General features: G+C 39.9%; 1 protein-coding gene across 1 annotated transcript; it reads left to right on the top strand.

Moving 5' to 3' along the window:
- Nucleotides 1-6,254: 6,254 nt before the first annotated feature.
- Nucleotides 6,255-14,603, top strand: LOC110527645. The gene is made up of 2 exons (XM_021609054.2): nt 6,255-6,543; nt 12,539-14,603. The coding sequence occupies exons 1-2, from the start codon at nt 6,520-6,522 to the stop codon at nt 13,319-13,321; spliced, it is 807 nt and encodes a 268-aa protein (XP_021464729.2). The 5' UTR covers nt 6,255-6,519; the 3' UTR covers nt 13,322-14,603.
- The last annotated feature ends 3,629 nt before the right edge of the window (nt 14,604-18,232 follow it).

The following is an 18,232-nucleotide window of genomic DNA, read 5'->3' as shown; positions in this document are numbered from 1 at the left end:
TTTAGTCAGCAAACCAATTGTGCAAGTTCTCCCACTTAAAAAGATGAGGCCTGTAATTTTCATCATAGGTACACTTCAACTACGACAGACAAAATGAGGAAAAAAATCCAGAAAATCACATTGTAGGATTTTTAATGAATATATTTGCAAATTATGGTGGAAAATAAGTATTTGGTCACCTACAAACAAGCAAGAACTCTGGCTCTCACAGACCTGTAACTTTTTCTTTAAGAGGCTCCTCTGTCCTCCACTCGTTACCTGTATTAATGGCACCTGTTTAAACTTGTTATCAGTATAAAAGACACCTGCCCACAACCTCAAACAGTCACACTCCAAACTCCACTATGGCCAAGACCAAAGAGCTGTCAAAGGACACCAGAAACAAAATTGTAGACCTGCACCAGGCTGGGAAGACTGAATCTGCAATAGGTAAGCAGCTTGGTTTGAAGAAATCAACTGTGGGAGCAATTATTAGGAAATGGAAGACATACAAGACCACTGATAATCTCCCTCGATCTGGGTCTCCACGCAAGATCTCACCCCGGTGGGGTCAAAATGATCACAAGAACTGTGAGCAAAAATCCCAGAACCACACGGGGGGACCTAGTGAATGACCTGCCGAGAGCTGGGACTAAAGTAACAAAGCCTACCATCAGTAACACACTACGCCGCCAGGGACTCAAATCCTGCAGTGCCAGACGTGTCCCCCTGCATAAGCCAGTACATGTCCAGGCCCGTCTGAAGTTTGCTAGAGGCAATTTGGATGATCCAGAAGAAGAGTTGGGAGAATGTCATATGGTCAGATGAAACCAAAATATAACTTTTTGGTAAAAACTCAACTCATCGTGTTTGGAGGACAAAGAATTCTGATTTGCATCCAAAGAACACCATACCTACTGTGAAGCATGGGGGTGGAAACATCATGCTTTGGGGCTGTTTTTCTGCAAAGGGACCAGGACGACTGATCCGTGTAAAGGAAAGAATGAATGGGGCCATGTATCGTGAGATTTTGAGTGAAAACCTCCTTCCATCAGCAAGGGCATTGAAGATGAAACATGGCTGTGTCTTTCAGCATGACAATGATCCCAAACACACTGCCCGGGCAACGAAGGAGTGGCTTCGTAAGAAGCATTTCAAGGTCCTGGAGTGGCCTAGCCAGTCTCTAGATCTCAACCCCATAGAAAATCTTTGGAGAGAGTTGAAAGTCTGTGTTGCCCAGCAACAGCCCCAAAACATCACTGCTCTAGAGGAGATCTGCATGGAGGAATGTGCCAAAATACCAGCAACAGTGTGTGAAAACCTTGTGAAGACTTACAGAAAACGTTTGACCTCTGTCATTGCCAACAAAGGGTATATAACAAAGTGTTGAGATAAACTTTCGTTATTGACCAAATACTTATTTTCCACCATAATTTGCAAATAAATTCATTAAAAATCCTGCGATGTGATTTTCTGGTTTTTTTTTTCTCATTTTACAGGCCTCATTTTTACAGGCCTCTCTCATCTTTTTAAGTGGGAGAACTTGCACAATTGGTGGCTGACTAAATACTTTTTTGCCCCACTGTATGTCACAACAGGTCTAAATATATAGTATTCTATAACGACACAAGGCGAGACCTGGATGCAGACATAAGAGGGAGATGGTTTGAGTCTCTGATATATATTATAAAACAAGGGGCAGGCAAGAGGCAGGTCGAGGACAGGCAAAAGTTCATAACCAGGTCAGAATCCAAATGGTACAGGGCGTTAGGCAGGCTCTAGTTTAGGGCAGGCAGAATGGTCAGGCAGGCGGGCTCAGTGTCAGGGTAAGCAAAAGGTCAGAACTGGGAGGACTCGGGAAAACAGAGCTAGGGAAAAACATGCTGGTTGACTTGGAAAAACATGACGAACTGGCAACAGGCAAACTGAGAACACAGACCAAATACACAGGGGATAATGTGGAAGATGGGCAACACCTGGAGGTGGGTGGAGACAAGCACAAAGACAGGTGAAACAGATCAGGGTGTGCCAGTATTCCAAATGTTGTGTTACAGCCTGATTTCAAAATGGATTTTTTAAAATTGTCTCACCCATCTACACACAATACCCCATAAGGACAAAGTGAAAACATGTTATTTCTGTACATTTTTGGAAAATGAAATACTGAAATATTTCATTTACATACAATAAGTATTCACACCCCTTTGCTATGACACTCCAAATTGAGCTCAGGTGCATCCAATTTCCTTTGATCATACTTGAGCTGTAACTACAACTTGATTGGAGTCCACCTGTGGCTATGGTGTATTTGAAAGGTTTGCCTACTGTGGTAGGTTTTGTGGGTTTTGACACTTATGTAGGTGCCATAAAATAGTGTAATATATGTCACAACAGGTATAAATATATAGTGTTCATACTCCTTGACTTATTTCAAATGTTGTGTTACAGCCTGAATTCAAAATGGATTAAAAAAAATTCTCACCAATCTACACACAACACCCCATAAAAACAAAGTAAATACATGTTTTTAGACATGTGTACATTTTCTGAAAATGAAACACTGAAATATTTTGTTGACATAAGTATTCAAACCCCTTTGCGATCACACTCCAAATTGAGCTCAGGTGCATCAAATTTCCTTTGATCATCCCTAAGACTACAACTTGATTTAATTTAAATTTAAATGTATTAAATGTGGAATTATGGTAGATTTTTTAAAACAAATTTATAAAAAATGAAAAGCTGAAATGGCTTGAGTCAATAAGTATTCAACCCCTTTGTTATGGCAAGCTTAAATAAGTTTAGTAATAAACATTAGCTTACAAGTCACATAACAAGTTGCATGGAATCTGTGTGCAATAACATTTAACATGATTTTTAATGACTACCTCATCTCTGTACCCCAAACATACTTGACAATTATATGTGAAGTCCCTCAGCTGAGCAGTGAATTTCAACCACAGATTAAACCACAAAGACCAGGTAGGTTTTCCAATGCACCGCAAAGAAGGGCACCAATTGCTAGATGGGTGGGGAAAAAAAGAAGACATTGAATATCCCTTTTAGGCAAATCCAACAAAACCCATCACTGAGTACCACTCTCCATACTTTCAAGCATAGTGGTGGCTGTGTCATGTGATGGGTATGCTTGTAATCGTTATGGACTGGGGAGTTTTTCCGGATAAAAAATAAACTGAATGAGGGCCTCCCCGGTGGCGCAGTGGTCCGAGGCACTGCCTCGCAGTGCTAGCTGTTCCACCAGAGATTCTGGGTTCGGGCCCAGGGTCTGTCGCAGCTGGGCGTGACCTGGAGGCCCATGGGGTGGCGCACAATTGGCCCAGCGTCGTCCGGGTTAGGGAGGGTTTGGCCGGCAGGGATATCCTTGTCTCATCGGTAGCCAGGTGTACAGTGTTTCCTCTGACACATTGGTGCGGCTGGCTTCTGGGTTGGATGTGCATTGCGTCAAGAAGCAGTGTGGCTTGGTTGGGTTGTGTTTCAGAGGACGCATGGCTCTCGACCTTTGCCTCTCCCGAGTGAGACAGTAACTACTACCAATTGGATACCACGAAAAAGGGGGTAAAACATTTTTTTTTAAAATTCAAATAAATAAATAATGGAACTCAGCACAGGGAAAATCATAGATTAAATTCTGGTTCAGTCTGCTATCCCGCCAGACACTGGGAGACCTTTCAATAGGAAAACAACCTAAAACACAAGGCAAATCGACACTGGGGGTTGCTTCCCAAGAAGACTGTGAATGTTCCTGAGTGGCCGGGTTACAGTACAGTTTTGACTTAAATCTACTTGAAAAATCTATGGCAAGACCTGAAAATGGTTGTCTAGCATTGATCCACAACCAATTTTACTTCAAGAATTTTAAAAAGAATACTTTGTAGAATATGCTTCTACAAAGTATTGACATGGGTATGAATACTTATGTAAATTAGATATTTCTGCATTTAATTTTCAATAAATGCGCTAACATTTCTAAAAACCTGTTTTTACATTGTCATCATGGTGTATTGTGTGTAGATAGGTGAGAAAGAATCTTTCAATAAATGTTTTTCAGGGATTTTGGTGGGAATTCAATTATCGGTAACACATTACTTGACACCCAGTGTCATAACACGGCCATAACCATTTTATAATATGTCATAATAGCTTACATAACTTGTCAGAACCATTTATTGATAGACCAATACATTTACCCTGTTGTGACATACAGTGTATTGTGTTATTTTACAGCTGGCTATGACACCTACATAAGTGTGTCAAAACCCACATTTATTCAAATAATTGTTTTCCCTGCCAAGAAGTTCTCTTTCATTTTAAAGTTTGTTTCTTAAATCCTTTGTTGTCGTTGTAACGAATTCTTTACAGTCATGTTTTTTTTCATCATATTTTAAATAACAGTGCCATGAAGCATTATGGCCTTCCTGTGTCACTTTACTTGGACTGAGAAAATGCACTTTATGACAATGTCAAGAAGCATTATGACCATCATATTGATATAAGACAGACAGGCCTATCACATGCATTCCCTTATATCAGTCACAAAAGAGGGTGTCTTGTCCTGCTCCTGAAATCTGCTCCTGCATTCATCCCAGTCATCAGTCAAAAAGAAGGCGTCTTGTCCTACTCCTGAAATCTGCTCCTGCATTCATCCCAGTCATCAGTCAAAAAGAAGGTGTCTTGTCCTGCTCCTGAAATCTGCTCCGGCATTCCTCCCAGTCATCAGTCAAAAGAGGGTGTCTTGTCCTGCTCCTGAAATCTGCTCCTGCATTCATCACAGTCATCAGTCAGAAAGAGGGTGTCTTGTCCTGCTCCTGATATCTGCTCCTGCATTCATCACAGTCATCAGTCAGAAAGAGGGTGTCTTGTCCTGCTCCTGAAATCTGCTTCTGCATTCATCACAGTCATCAGTCAGAAAGACGGTGTCTTGTCCTGCTCCTGAAATCTGCTCTTGCATTCATCACAGTCATCAGTCAGAAAGAGGGTGTCTTGTCCTGCTCCTGATATCTGCTCCGGCATTCATCCATCATCAGCAACAGAGCATTGAGGTGGGTCCATGTCTGAAATCAATGTGTGCACAATTACAATGCTAATTTAATATTGTAAATGTAAAAAATATATCACATAAACATACTGTTGACATGTAGGCTATGGTGTAATGGAATGTTTTGCCTTGTGTGGTAGGTTTTGACACTTGTTTGACACTTGTTTGACACTTTGACACCAGCCATGAATAACACAATAGGTCACAACAGGTCTAAATATATGTTTCATGACACTTATGAACGTATTATAAAACGTTATGACAAGTTATGTCAGCTGTTATGACATATGAAATTGTTTTCTTAATGTGTTATGACGCTGGGTGTCAAGTTACCCAATTGTCAAATTTCACATTTCTTTTCTTAGAACTTTGTAATGGTATCAGGTATTTCTTTTTAAATACATTTAGTTTAAATAAATAAAAATATATATTCCTAATTTGCATAAATACAATTGGTATATTTGCATATATTCATAAATTAACATAACCGGGTGGGACAGGGCTGCAACCACAAAAACTTGCTCTGTGTAGGCCTACCTGCCCTCAACTACACCGTCTAGACTGCCTCATTAATTACTGTTGTCACGTTCTGTTACATTATTCAACAAGTGTCAGTAGCAAGATACCCTAGGACAGAAATCAACACGCTTGGCTCTACATTACACATAGCTAGCTATACATACTTTACATTGTTTGCGTGATCAGACATAATATCACTATAATCTGAGTGTTCATTTTCGGAAGTTGTTTTCATTTCAGCACATCTAATTTGTAAAATTTTTGACTGTATTAAATTATTACTTTTTAAAAATTCCACAAAAAATGTACACACATCAAAATAAAGTTAATACATCTTTATTTTTCTTGTGATGTAAGAGTCGAGACGATAGGTTAAATCCCTGACGAATCTTTAGCGTTCTTATAGATGCAACGGAAAGACATTGCATTCTATTGAACCCATTTCAGCCATTACCAGGGTCATAACATAACGGGGGGAAAAAGACAGGCACAAGTGTAACGTTCTGACCATAGTTCTGTTATTTTATTATTCGTTTTAGTATGGTCAGGGCGTGAGTTGGGGTGGGCAGTCTGTTTGCTTTTCTATGTTGGTTTTTGAGTTCGGCCTAGTATGGTTCTCAATCAGAGGCAGCTGTCAATTGTTGTCCCTGATTGAGAATCATACTTAGGTAGCCTGGGTTTCACTTTTGGTTTGTGGGTATGTTTCCGTGTGAGTGTTTGGGCCACACAGTACTGTTTCGGCTTTGTAAATTCACGTCATCGTTTTGATTCAGTGTTCAGTGCTTTCTTTAATTAAAATCATCATGAACACTTACCACTTACTTTGGTCCTCCTCTCTTTCTCCCGAAGACGATCGTTACAACAAGCAAGAGTATGAAAGAGTGGCAGGAGTAAAATGAAAGCAATAAATTCAGCAAGATTAAAGTGACAAGTGGATTTTGCACCCCTCAAAACACAGGAAATAGATGGCAAAAAAAGAAGATCCTCAGGTAGGTGGGACTAAGTTTATAGTAAGAGGATTCGCCTGACATTATGCCACCTTTTAGTTGGCTTGAGCTTTGAGATATTGTGGTAATTTCTAACCAAAAGGAGAGAGACTGTATTCTTTATTATAAGATTAGCACAAATTGAGAAGTTAACTGCGCAACTGTTGAAGTGAATAGTTAAGGCCCAACGAAAAGTGTCGGGTCTCAGCTTTTATAGAGAAGTACATCCTTTTTTGAATATGTGGCAGTCAGCAGATAACAAACAGTATATTCATTTCATATTCCCAGCATTAACTATTCTCAACACTTGTGGTAATGACAGATTGGTATCTCAATGCATTCTTAGTCTAAATTACTATACATTTTGCAGTGTCCAGACATCCACAATCAACCTGATATACCAAATAAACAATTTTGGATAAGCTTAAATTAATTATGGGCACTCATCCTTCTGGCGTGTCTTCATGTTCTTCTTCAGATAGCGTCAGTTTGTCCTCCAATGGCACATGCCCAAAGTGGATGGCCCTTGATAATGTCTCTCACCTGAGCCGCCACTGTCATTTACAGTGGTGCCGCTGTCATTTGTCTACCAGTACACCAGCGGCATGATAGGAGTTTGGACAGGAGCTCACTCCACGTGGACTCATGTCGCACTCCTGAGAGAAAATGGCATGAGAGAAGAAGGCAGTTGAAAACTTCGACTGGATGCTGTGTACAGGTTGCTAGCTCGGACTCAGGTCTCACGGTAGAAGTGGTGCAGGACAAGGTCATAGTGAACACGTGTCACCATTTCTTCAGCCAGTTGGGGGGGGTGTTCACACTGTGTTCGTCGATTTATTCCTTCCATGCATCAAAATACCATCTGTAGTCACTATCGCCTAACTTGAGAGAGGACAGACCAAAACAACAGTTTAAGACATTTCTGATTCTGGTAATCCAGACCAGCTATTCACTCCTTTAAATTATGACATTCCCAATTGTTTACTACCAAAATGTCTAAGACAAATGTCAAAGAGCATAACAACACACTTGTTGAAACCATTCTGCTTATACTCCCTCATCGTACTGGCAACCTCGCAGAGTTACCCCTTAAGGAGAAATCCCGACCGTGCAGCAGATCCAATCTGGTGAGATTTGTCAAACAAGACAAACAAAACAATACACTATAAATTAGGTGGGACAATCTTTTCTTCCTTTTATAGGCAGACATATGAAGAAACAAATTGGCATATTTACCAAAGGGCCCCGGTAATTAAAAACACTGCCTGCTAAATACATTTAAAAATCTAATTAGAACAACAATTTAAATTTAGAATTACAACTCTTGATAGTCCATAAGGAAATAATTGTATCCCATAAGGTAATGGTAAAAAAGACTAGAGACAGGTGTACCTCATTCTCTCTCTCCTTCTCATGTTCCAAATCACACATAGGACAATTGCTAAATTATAAGCTTCTTCATAATTATTAGTGTTTACATAGCCCATTTGAAATCTCACCCGATGTCTGCAGTCTTTTTAGTGAGGGTGATCAGGCTTCACCAGGAAGTCACAACAAAGGTCATTCAACCGCATTAAGTGTTTTTTCCCCCTTTTCTTTCCCTGTATCTCAGAAACCATTTCAAACATTTCCATCATTCTGCGTACCCAGTTTACAACTAAATAAATCAAACAGTATTAACACCACTTAACACATATTGATAACATTTGAGTTATGGTGCTGGTGTGTGTGGTAAAACGTAGGGCAAAAACAAAGAAATGGCCAGGACTTACTTATCTGGGAGCTCCCTATACGGCCAGGTCAGTACACCTTTATAAAACAACAATTTCATTAACTGCTCTCCCAGGCAACAACCTCAGGAAACATTTGAAAGGGAGAGAAAATAAACATTTAGTTTGTTTTCACTTCGCTAATCAGTCCAAACAATTAAAATACAAAATTCTTACTTTCCTATTAACTTACTTCACCAGGTGAATAAAGTTTCAAATTACAGTCAAAACAAACATAACTTCTGTTCACAGGGAGGCCTCTGTGCTCCCTTCAATAATGAACAGTTTTTGTCTTCTTGTGACCCCTCCTCCCTTTCGTAAATTCTATACATCTATTCAGGATAAACCAAAATAAAATGTCTCACGGGATTAAACCCCCTAGGGGTTTCCTGAGTCTGCGAGGAGTGTTTGGTCGTGCCAAAGAACGCATTGTTCCTACTCGATCATGTGTAATGTGCTTCGTGACTTCCGAAATCGAAATCCCCAAATATGTTCTCTTGCTTCGCTGATTGTACATTCCAATATGATGCTTTGTGACCCTGCTCTGCCAAATACTTTACTCATGTGGTGATGTCTGGCATATGAGTTTGTATTTTTACGCAAATAACACATTTCCTACATACTGTACCAACACTGAACCCTCAAATTTACATCCTTAGCGATTGTTTCAACGAAGCATGATACAAAGTTGGACTATTTGTAAACGTTGTTCATGCTCTCGTCAAAATCAGTTCCACACCAATCCCTATGTAAAATAACCGGGAATTGTTACTGGACCCATTTTCAAAGACATGGGTAGTAGTCATATCGCTTTTGATTCTGTCCCCACTAAATATAACACTTTTCCTTACGTACATTTTGCCAATTTCAAGCTCTATCGCCCCTACAATGACCAATGCCCCCCCACACACTACGCTTCGGTATAACAAGTTTCAAACCTGCCATCAAAGCAGACATCCACATTCTATCAATGTACTCGGGTAGCTGGTGTTTTTGCAGCTGTGTTGGTAAAGTCAGACCAATCAGAGCGCACACTGCCCACTCTGTCCAAGTAGCAGCGTGCGTCCCAAAGGTAGTCAAGCACCCAAGCTAACTGGCTAGCTGCTTCCAGACACAAATAGGAGAACAACTCCCTCTGACCACTTTACTCACCCAAGCAGAGCTGGTTAGGCAGTTTTCATGTTATCCAGAGCATTAGTGACTAACTGTGTTGCTGGCAACAATTTAATTACGCTCTTTTCCCCCCAACGTTCACTGACACCAGGGTGTTGAGCGTTCCGTAAATTCAACAGTTATTCTGTTAACCATGTCCATTGAGAACGCACAATGACTATACCCTTTAGATAAGAATGACTGAACAATCAAGTCAATAACCGTTGAGTAGTTAGATAGCATATAGTGTCAAGTTTGATGTATTAGTAGCCAACTAACATTAGGGTAGCTAACATACCAGTACATACTGCTGTAATGAGATTCTATGCGGTTCATAAGGACAGCGTAACTAACAAATTGTCAGCCAACATAATGTATTACGTAACTTATTTGAAAAGTCATTATTTTAATTTGTCATAATTAATTAAATCATTGAATTTGTATCTTAAGACCAATAAGCATACTACATACTCAATTTACTTCACAAATAGTATGGTTAGTGCTGAGTACATCTACTAATCTTGGTTTTATCGATTTTTATTTTGGTTGATAGAACGCTAACATCAAAACGCTGGTGTATTGAGCTTTTGATTTCTTTCATTTCATTGTGCCAACTCAACAGCATCTCTGAATTCTTTATTATATTCGAATTTTCCATCAGCAGGGAAAGGCTACCCAATAGCCCTTATGCACATTCCATGATCGAATGTTCTAAACACACTTCCTATCGGTCTGGCAAATTTCGGTCAGTCGAGTTGTTATCGACGATATAACGTTACTACCACTATGTCGCAGTTTTTTTTACTAGGTGTCTTCAGGACTTGCCTTAAATTAAAATTAATGATGTATCATTAGCTAGCTGATTTAACTATTAACTGTAGCTAGCTAGTTACTTTGTAAAAGTATGTAACGTTGACAGAATCTACCTGAGAATGTGTGTATTTTCATTAGCTTGGTTAAGTTATGCTTGCTAGCTAAAAATAATTGTTATTCATGTCTTCTACACAGTATCTCACAAAGACACATTGACAGGGGAGATCACCGTGAGGGCTGCCTGTCACAGGTCCATGAGGAAGAGTGAAAAGCTGCACAGCATGAGAGTAGGGAAAGGTTATAGATAGCTACTAGGGAGGGACCTTGTTAAAAACTTCTAATGAGGCCTCCCTAATGAGGCCTCCCGGGTGGTGCAGTGGTTAACCGGGTGGTTGCAGCGCCAGCTGTGTCATCAGAGTCCCTGGGTTCGCACCCAGGCTCTGTCGTAACCGGCCGTGACCGGGAGGTCCGTGGGGCGACGCACAATTGGCAAAGCGTCGTCAGGGTTATGGAGGGCTTGGTCGGTAGGGGTGTCCTTGTCTCATCGTGCACCAGCGACTCCTGTGGCGGGCCGGGCGCAGTGCGCGCTAACCAAGGTGGCGGTGTTTTTGGCTTCCGGGTTGGATGCGCGCTGTGTTAAGGCTTGGTTGGGTTGTGTATCGGAGGAGCGATAGCCACTACAACAATTGGATACCACGAAATTGGGGAGGAAAAAAATAAATACAAATCTAATGGCTGCAATCCCGTTAACGGGAGCAATATGATAACAGCCAGTCATAGTAGGGCGCCATTTTCAAAACATCAAATCTCATACCATTAAAGCTATTCTTGTTGTTAATCCCACAACAGTGTCCGATTTCAAATATGCTTTACAGCAAAAGCACCACAAACTGTTAGGTCACCACACAGAAAAACACAGCCAATTTTTTTTCCCAGCCAAAGAGAGGAGTTTCAAAAAGCAGAAATAGAGAATGAATCATCAGATGACACTAATAGGTCTTCATGTTACACAATACATGTATGTTTTGTTTGATAAGGTTTACATTGGCGCGTTACATTCACTAGTTCCAAAAACATCCAGTGATTTTGCATAGCTACATCATTCAACATAAATACTCATCATAAATGTAGATGATAATACAAGTTATACACATGAAATTATAGATATACCTCTCCTTAATGCAACCGCTGTGTCTGATTTCAATTTTTTTTTATGGAATAAGCCAGCCATGCAATAATCTGAGACGGCGCTCAGAAACATTTGTCACAATAGCCGCCATGTTGACGTCAACATAAACAAGAAATTACATGATAAATATTCCCTTACCTTTGATCTACATCAGAAAGCACTCCAGGAATCCCAGGTCAACAATAAATGTTTGTTTTGTTCGAAAATGTCCGTTATTTATGTCCAAATACCTTATTTTGTCAGTGCGTTTGGTATACATATCCAAACGCTCATTCTGGTCAGCGTTACATCGGACGAAAACTTCAAAAGGTTATAATACAGGTCGAAGAAACATTTCAAACTATGTACAGAATCAATCATTAGGATGTTTTTAACATATACCTTCAATAAAGTTCCAACCGGACTATTCCTTCTTGTCTTCATGAGCCATGGAACGCAAGTGACGACCATGAGGAATAAGCATGATCAGAAAATGGCTGACTGCCAGACACCTGACTGATTCTGCTATCATTCACTCCCACAACACCATAGAAGTCTCATTATAATTTCTATTGATGGTTGACATCTAGTGGAACCCCTAGGCAGTGCAACATCATTAATATCTCAAGGGGATTTCATTGGACTCTGGTGAATACATTCAAAACTCAGATTTCTCACTTCCTGTTATGATTTCTCCTCAGGACTTTGCTTGCCATATGAGTTCTGTTATACTCACAGACATCCTTCAAACAGTTTTAGAAACTTTAGAGTTTTCTATCCAAAAATTAATAATAATATACATATTAGCAACTGAGACTGAGGAGTAGGCAGTTTACTTTGGGCAATTTATTCATCCAAGCTACTCAATACTGCCCCTCAGCCATAAGAAGTTTAAACATCTCCTGTGGGACACTGTCATTATGGTGTGTTGGAGACAGTATCAACATTTAATCTTATCAGTGATAGATATTAATTATGGGTCCCAATCCCAATTTCAAATTGCCCACTTAACAGGTTATTTGGTAAAGATCTGTTGATGCAGAGTTTGTAAATTCTTGTTTCTCACTTCAGTCTTTCATCCCACTTATCTTCACAGATGGTGTTAATAAAGCACTCCGTACCAGTGATAGTGGTCCAAAGCCACTGCTCCTGTGTTGCAGGAAGTGCTCTGTGCAATCATCTGGTGGCCCTTCTTTACCAGACAGTGCACTACTCTCAACTAAACATTCCTGTTGCACCACCAGTGGATACATGCCTGATATGGACCTTCCCTGCATCTCAGAAACGTATGCCAACTTTTCTCCACTTTACTGCCCCTCTTCTGACATATCCATTGTCACCTGATGTGCCCCTGGTTGAGTCCACCTTTGGGCCAGTGCAATGCGGCAGTGTTCTGTCCTATCAACTTCCACAGCCAAAGACCTGTGAAATTGTAAAGATTGCCGATGCCCCTTTTCCACCAATACTTCCATTAGATGGCTACAGGCTTCAGGCTTCCCAGTGTGCTTACGTCCTTAGCCATCAGGAGCAGTTCCACCTCAATGCATTAGAGACAACCTACAAGATATCACACAAAGTCAAGGTTGAACATCAGCTCAGGAAAATGAGAATAACATCCTCTCTTTTCCGAAAGGTTTGCCATGTCCTGGGAGAGACCTCAGCTGACCACCTAGCTGAGCGGATGTTCAAGGGATCTGGTATACAGACCATGGAGATGAAGAGGAGGCTAGCCATGGAGCCAGTGGCTGTACAGGAGTACTGCACACTGAAGATTGTTAACTTCTTTCCGTGTGGCTTCGTAGTGCACCAAGATGCTCCATGGTTAGGATCCTCTCCAGATGGCATCATATTTGATTCCAGTGTTAGACCACACGTTTAGGCTCTTAGAGGTGAAGTGCCCAATTGTACCAAGTTATGTCGACTGCTCTTACCTGAAGATACAGAATGGAGAGCTGATGTCCTTACCTGAAGATACAGAATGGAGAGCTGAAGTTGAAGAGATCTCATGCTTACTACTGGCAGGTGCAAGGTGAAATCCTTCTCACAGGTTGTAGCTGATGTGACTTTGTCAGCTGTGCACAGGAGGACATCCTAGTCTACAGGTTTCAAAAACTATAAGAGAGAAGGTTGACCACTTTTATTTTTTACCAGTACTTGCAGAAGTGTCTCTCGCACCTGACTGGATCCCCTGCATGGGTGGCAAGTTTAGTGGTTTTATGAAAAATAAGTATTGATGTTCTTGTGAAGAAATCTACAGTAGAATAGATTTGTTTAAAAAAATGTATTTCAGCAAATGTTCAACAGTTCAGTTAATCAATTACACATCTAACATTGTATTCAATCTTGCATTCTGGTTATTCTGTGTTTCCCCCACCCCTGTCACTCATTGCCTAATTAAAGCCAATACAAGCTCCACACAAACTGATATTCACTACAACACAAATGATTGATACATGTTGTAGATAAACATATTATTTTGCTGCTAGCAAATAAACAGATGTACATTTACACTGGCTTGACCCATGCTCTGGACCGGATCAGAGACGACACAGTCCACAGGCAGTGCACCTTGTTCTTCATCCCCCTCAGTCGGAGCAGGAGGTTTCAGTCTTCTTTCCCGAACACCAGGTCTCTTTTGAATTTGCCAGTTCCACACGAATACAGTAGGAACAACATCTCTTTTTAGCTATTGTCTTACACCAGTCTCACAATTCAATAAAGTATAAAAGCCAACAGTTCAATATTCTAACACTGCTATGCGGACGTGGACACATTGGACCCTGAAAGCCACTTTAGAGTGACAAAACCATGTGGAAACTGGGTTGCAAAGATCAAAGTTAGGCCAGTGGCCCTCATGATAGAGGACTGAGCAGCTCAGAGTAGTGTAATGAGCTGGGCTGTAAACATTGACCAGACCCAGACAGTACAAGTCATAAAAATGAGGAGCCAAAACACATCAATGGGAGGGAGTGACACTTGGGTACCACAGGCAGCAGCTGTTTCCCATTCACAGGAAGAAGAAAACATTCTTAAATGCAATTCTACTAATTTTGCAATAGGGCACAGAGAAACTGTTGCAATTTTATAAAACAGAAGGCCATCCTCATTTTGCAATGGGGCAGATTGCAGTTTTAAAGCAAGTTTTTTGCAGTTCTACACATTTTGCTATAACTTGCCATGTTATGATAACTGGCTAGATTAACTACCAGTGACTGACAAAAACAATAGAAAAAATGCAGGTGCACAATTAAATTTAGAACTTGCACCTTGTGTATTTTACTATTCTAACTTTTAAACAGTAAGTTGACACCTCAATTGAGTTTCCCAAAAATATTGGGAATGTAGCCGGCCGAGTTACCCCATGCATTCCCATCAATACACCCCTGAAATGTGGCTGTCCATGGTTCTGATGTGTGTGTGCGTTCGTGCAAGTAGAAAAAACATGTTGACTCACCCTACTTGTAGAGAAACGCCAAAGCCACGCTCTAATGTTGACAAAATGGTCTATCACTCTATTATACAGTACACGCTATTGTTTTTTTTGTCCTAGGCTACCTGGCTAAAACACTTGCTTGCTAGACTAACTTCCATTCATGTGCAACATTAGCTAGTATAAATTAGCCTTCTACATCTAGCTACACATTGAACTTCCATCCTCTCAGGCCAGGGGCACAACAATGGATGAATTAATGGTTGGATCAGTCGCCATTATAATCATTTGCCAGCACAAAAAATTAAGTAAAACCACAATTTCAAACCTCTATCTCCATCCATGGTTAATTTAGGAAAGGGCCAATTTTAGCTAGCTTGCAACCAGAGGACAACACAACGAGGTGCAACAATTCAAGTTGTTTCTGTCAATGATTTATGCTCTCAATAAGATTTGATTGAAGTGACGCCAAATCCAAGCTGGCTTCCATTGACACTTTTTTATGGTGCGCTTGGACCATTCAGTTGAGTTCACTCAGTTTAGCTCAACACTGATCAAGGGAGGCCAAATAATCACTGGCTTCCTTTGCATTCAATGCTACGGGCAGAAACAATGTCATACTTGTTTAGACCAGACAGCATCAGAGGGGCGCTGTTTCACTCGTTCGGATACTTTCTCCAGTGAGATGCATTCAGTACTTACAAATCGTAGGAAAATTATGAAACGGAGAGACAAAATACATTTTACATGCATTTAAATTATTTTTCTCTGTAGTGTTTTGGGGAAGCCTGGCTTACCTTGGCATCCATGAATATATATGGACCAATATTATAAGTTTGCACATCATGTCCAAATCATCTACAATTGTTTGTGAAGCTCAACAAAGTCACTTAGAGATGTTTTGAACATAATGCCCCAAAAATGTTAAATCAGTCCCATGACTTAAATGGGTTTTGAGCCACAAATGCTCAAACGTTAGGATGTGGAAACATGTAATTTGTGAACTATCCCTTTAAAGTAGTCTTTATAAAAGGGTTTATAATAAGGTAATTAATGTTAATGAATTTATTAATAAAAAGTTAAAGCATTGGTGCGATACAGTGCATTCTGAGATTTTGCATACCCCTGGACTTAATTCACATTGTGTTAAAGCCTGAATACAACATTTATTTAATACATTTTACACACAATATTCCATAAGGACAAAGTGACAACATGTTTTTACATTTTTAGAAAATGAATATAAATTTACGCAAGTACTCACATCCCTGAGTGAATACATATTAGAATCACCTTTGGCAGCGATTACAGCTGTGAGTCTTTCTGGGTAAGTCTATAAGAGCTTTATACACCGAAAAAGTACAATATTTGCACATTCTTTTTTAAATTCGTCAAGCTCTTTCAAGTTGGTTGTTGATCATTGCTAGACAGACTTTTTCAAGTCTTGCCAGATTTAAGTCTAAACTAACTCGGCCACTCAGGAACATTCAATGTCGTCTTGGTAAGCAACTCAAGTGTTATTTGGCCTTGTGGTTAGAGTTATTGTCCTGGTTAAAGGTGCATTTTTCTCCCCTCCCATCTACCAATATGTGCCCTTCTTTGCGAGGCATTGGAAACCCTCCCTAGTCTTTGTGGTTGAATCTATGTTAGAAATCCACTGCTCGACTGAGGGACCTTACAGATAATGTGTTCCAAAGTCATATTAAAACACCATTATTGCACACGGTGAGTCCATGCAACTTGTGAGGTAAGAACATTTTTACTCCAGAACTTCAGGATTGCCATAACAAAGAGGGGTTTATTAATTGTTTCAGCTTTTCATTTATTATTTTGTTTAAAAAAAATCTAAATCTAAAAACAACTGACATTATGGGGCATTGTGTGTCTGCCAATGACAAAATCTCAATTTAATTCATTTTAAATTCAGGCTGTAACAAAATGTGGAAAAAGAGGTGAAAACTTTCTGTAGCTGTTCAGTGCCTGGCAAAGTGAACCAATATTAAATAAACGCAGTGACAAATGATTATAACATGAGCTGTGGTGATCACTTAATGTGTGCTACTGAACACAGCAAGAGAAAGCTAGGTCAACATTGAATGTGAAGACTTCAAGTGACTTCGGTCCACAAAACAGCCCTAGGAGTACGCAAAAAGGATACACAATGCTTGCAGCGTGATTTCTCTTCTCACTATGTCCATGAGCATGTAGTATTCCCCCCCACCCCACTCTAGTTCAGCAAATAGGCTTTTTGTGCAGGTTTTCCTTTAAAGTAAACATGGCAAGCAGCAGTTATCCAAACCATTTTAGATTATGGGGGTGCACATTGATTTGAAATGTTAGGGCCTGGAGAAAAATACAATGCATATTCATCCTATGTCCATAAAAAAATAAAGGTTTAACTCAACGTACAGACGACTGACAAAGCTGCATAATTCAGAAAAACTCAAGGCTCAATCAGTTTGACAGTAAGATTGTCGGTGCAAACCTAGTGTGCTTGCATCAAATGCATACTTTCCCCCCCACATCTAATGAATATATTTAAGACCTCAACTAGGGCTGGGCGATTTGGCCAAAACATCATATGATGGTATTTTTCAAATTTGACAGTATTTTATGTTCTTGATTAAAAAAAAGTTCTACATTTGCTTTATGAGTAGTGCGTGACCCTAGGGTGGCAACACATATATTCTAAATGATTTCAAAGGGTCTTCGTTCTCTGTTCAGATTGAACAGTTTAAACCAGTTCAACATCAACCTAAAATAATTTCCTGCTTTTCCATCAATTTCTGCACTCATGTGAGAACTTCCACAATATGGGCAAAAATACTAGGCCTGATTAACTAAATGTTGCAATTGCGAATTAGATCAAAACACTTGGGTGAACTTTTGGAATAATGGAAAAATAATATAAATCATAGTGGCCACTTTGAATATTGTTTGACATGACAACGAATGAAAATGCCATTGACGAGTTATTGTGACAGGGTAGGAACCACAGTGATGTTCCGTGTTTCCTAGGGGACCCTATAAACCTTTGGCTACATTAAAATCTTTATTCATATAATACAAATTCTCATGCTTTGCCTATTCCTCTTGGATTTAGAAGATACTGTTACAGAAACACCATGCTGATTTAGGCCTCCACTAGCGCTGGTATCAGGCTGTATTAGCTAGCTACGTTTGCTCTGACTCAGTACTTTTATTAGCTAGCCAGCGATTAGCATTAGTGGCTAAAAACGATTTAGCTTAACTCGCTAAGAAAATACAAAACTAGCTGTTTGCAAATGTAATAAACTAATATTATAATTATAGAACGCTTGTGGAGTAATATTAAGATCAAAGTGGAAACACTGTCGTCAT

Source organism: Oncorhynchus mykiss, chromosome 7 (genome assembly GCF_013265735.2).
Source record: "Oncorhynchus mykiss isolate Arlee chromosome 7, USDA_OmykA_1.1, whole genome shotgun sequence".
Classification (NCBI taxonomy): Eukaryota; Metazoa; Chordata; class Actinopteri; order Salmoniformes; family Salmonidae; genus Oncorhynchus; species Oncorhynchus mykiss.
Note: the sequence above shows the minus strand (reverse complement) of the source record. Positions and strands in the feature narration are given on the sequence as shown.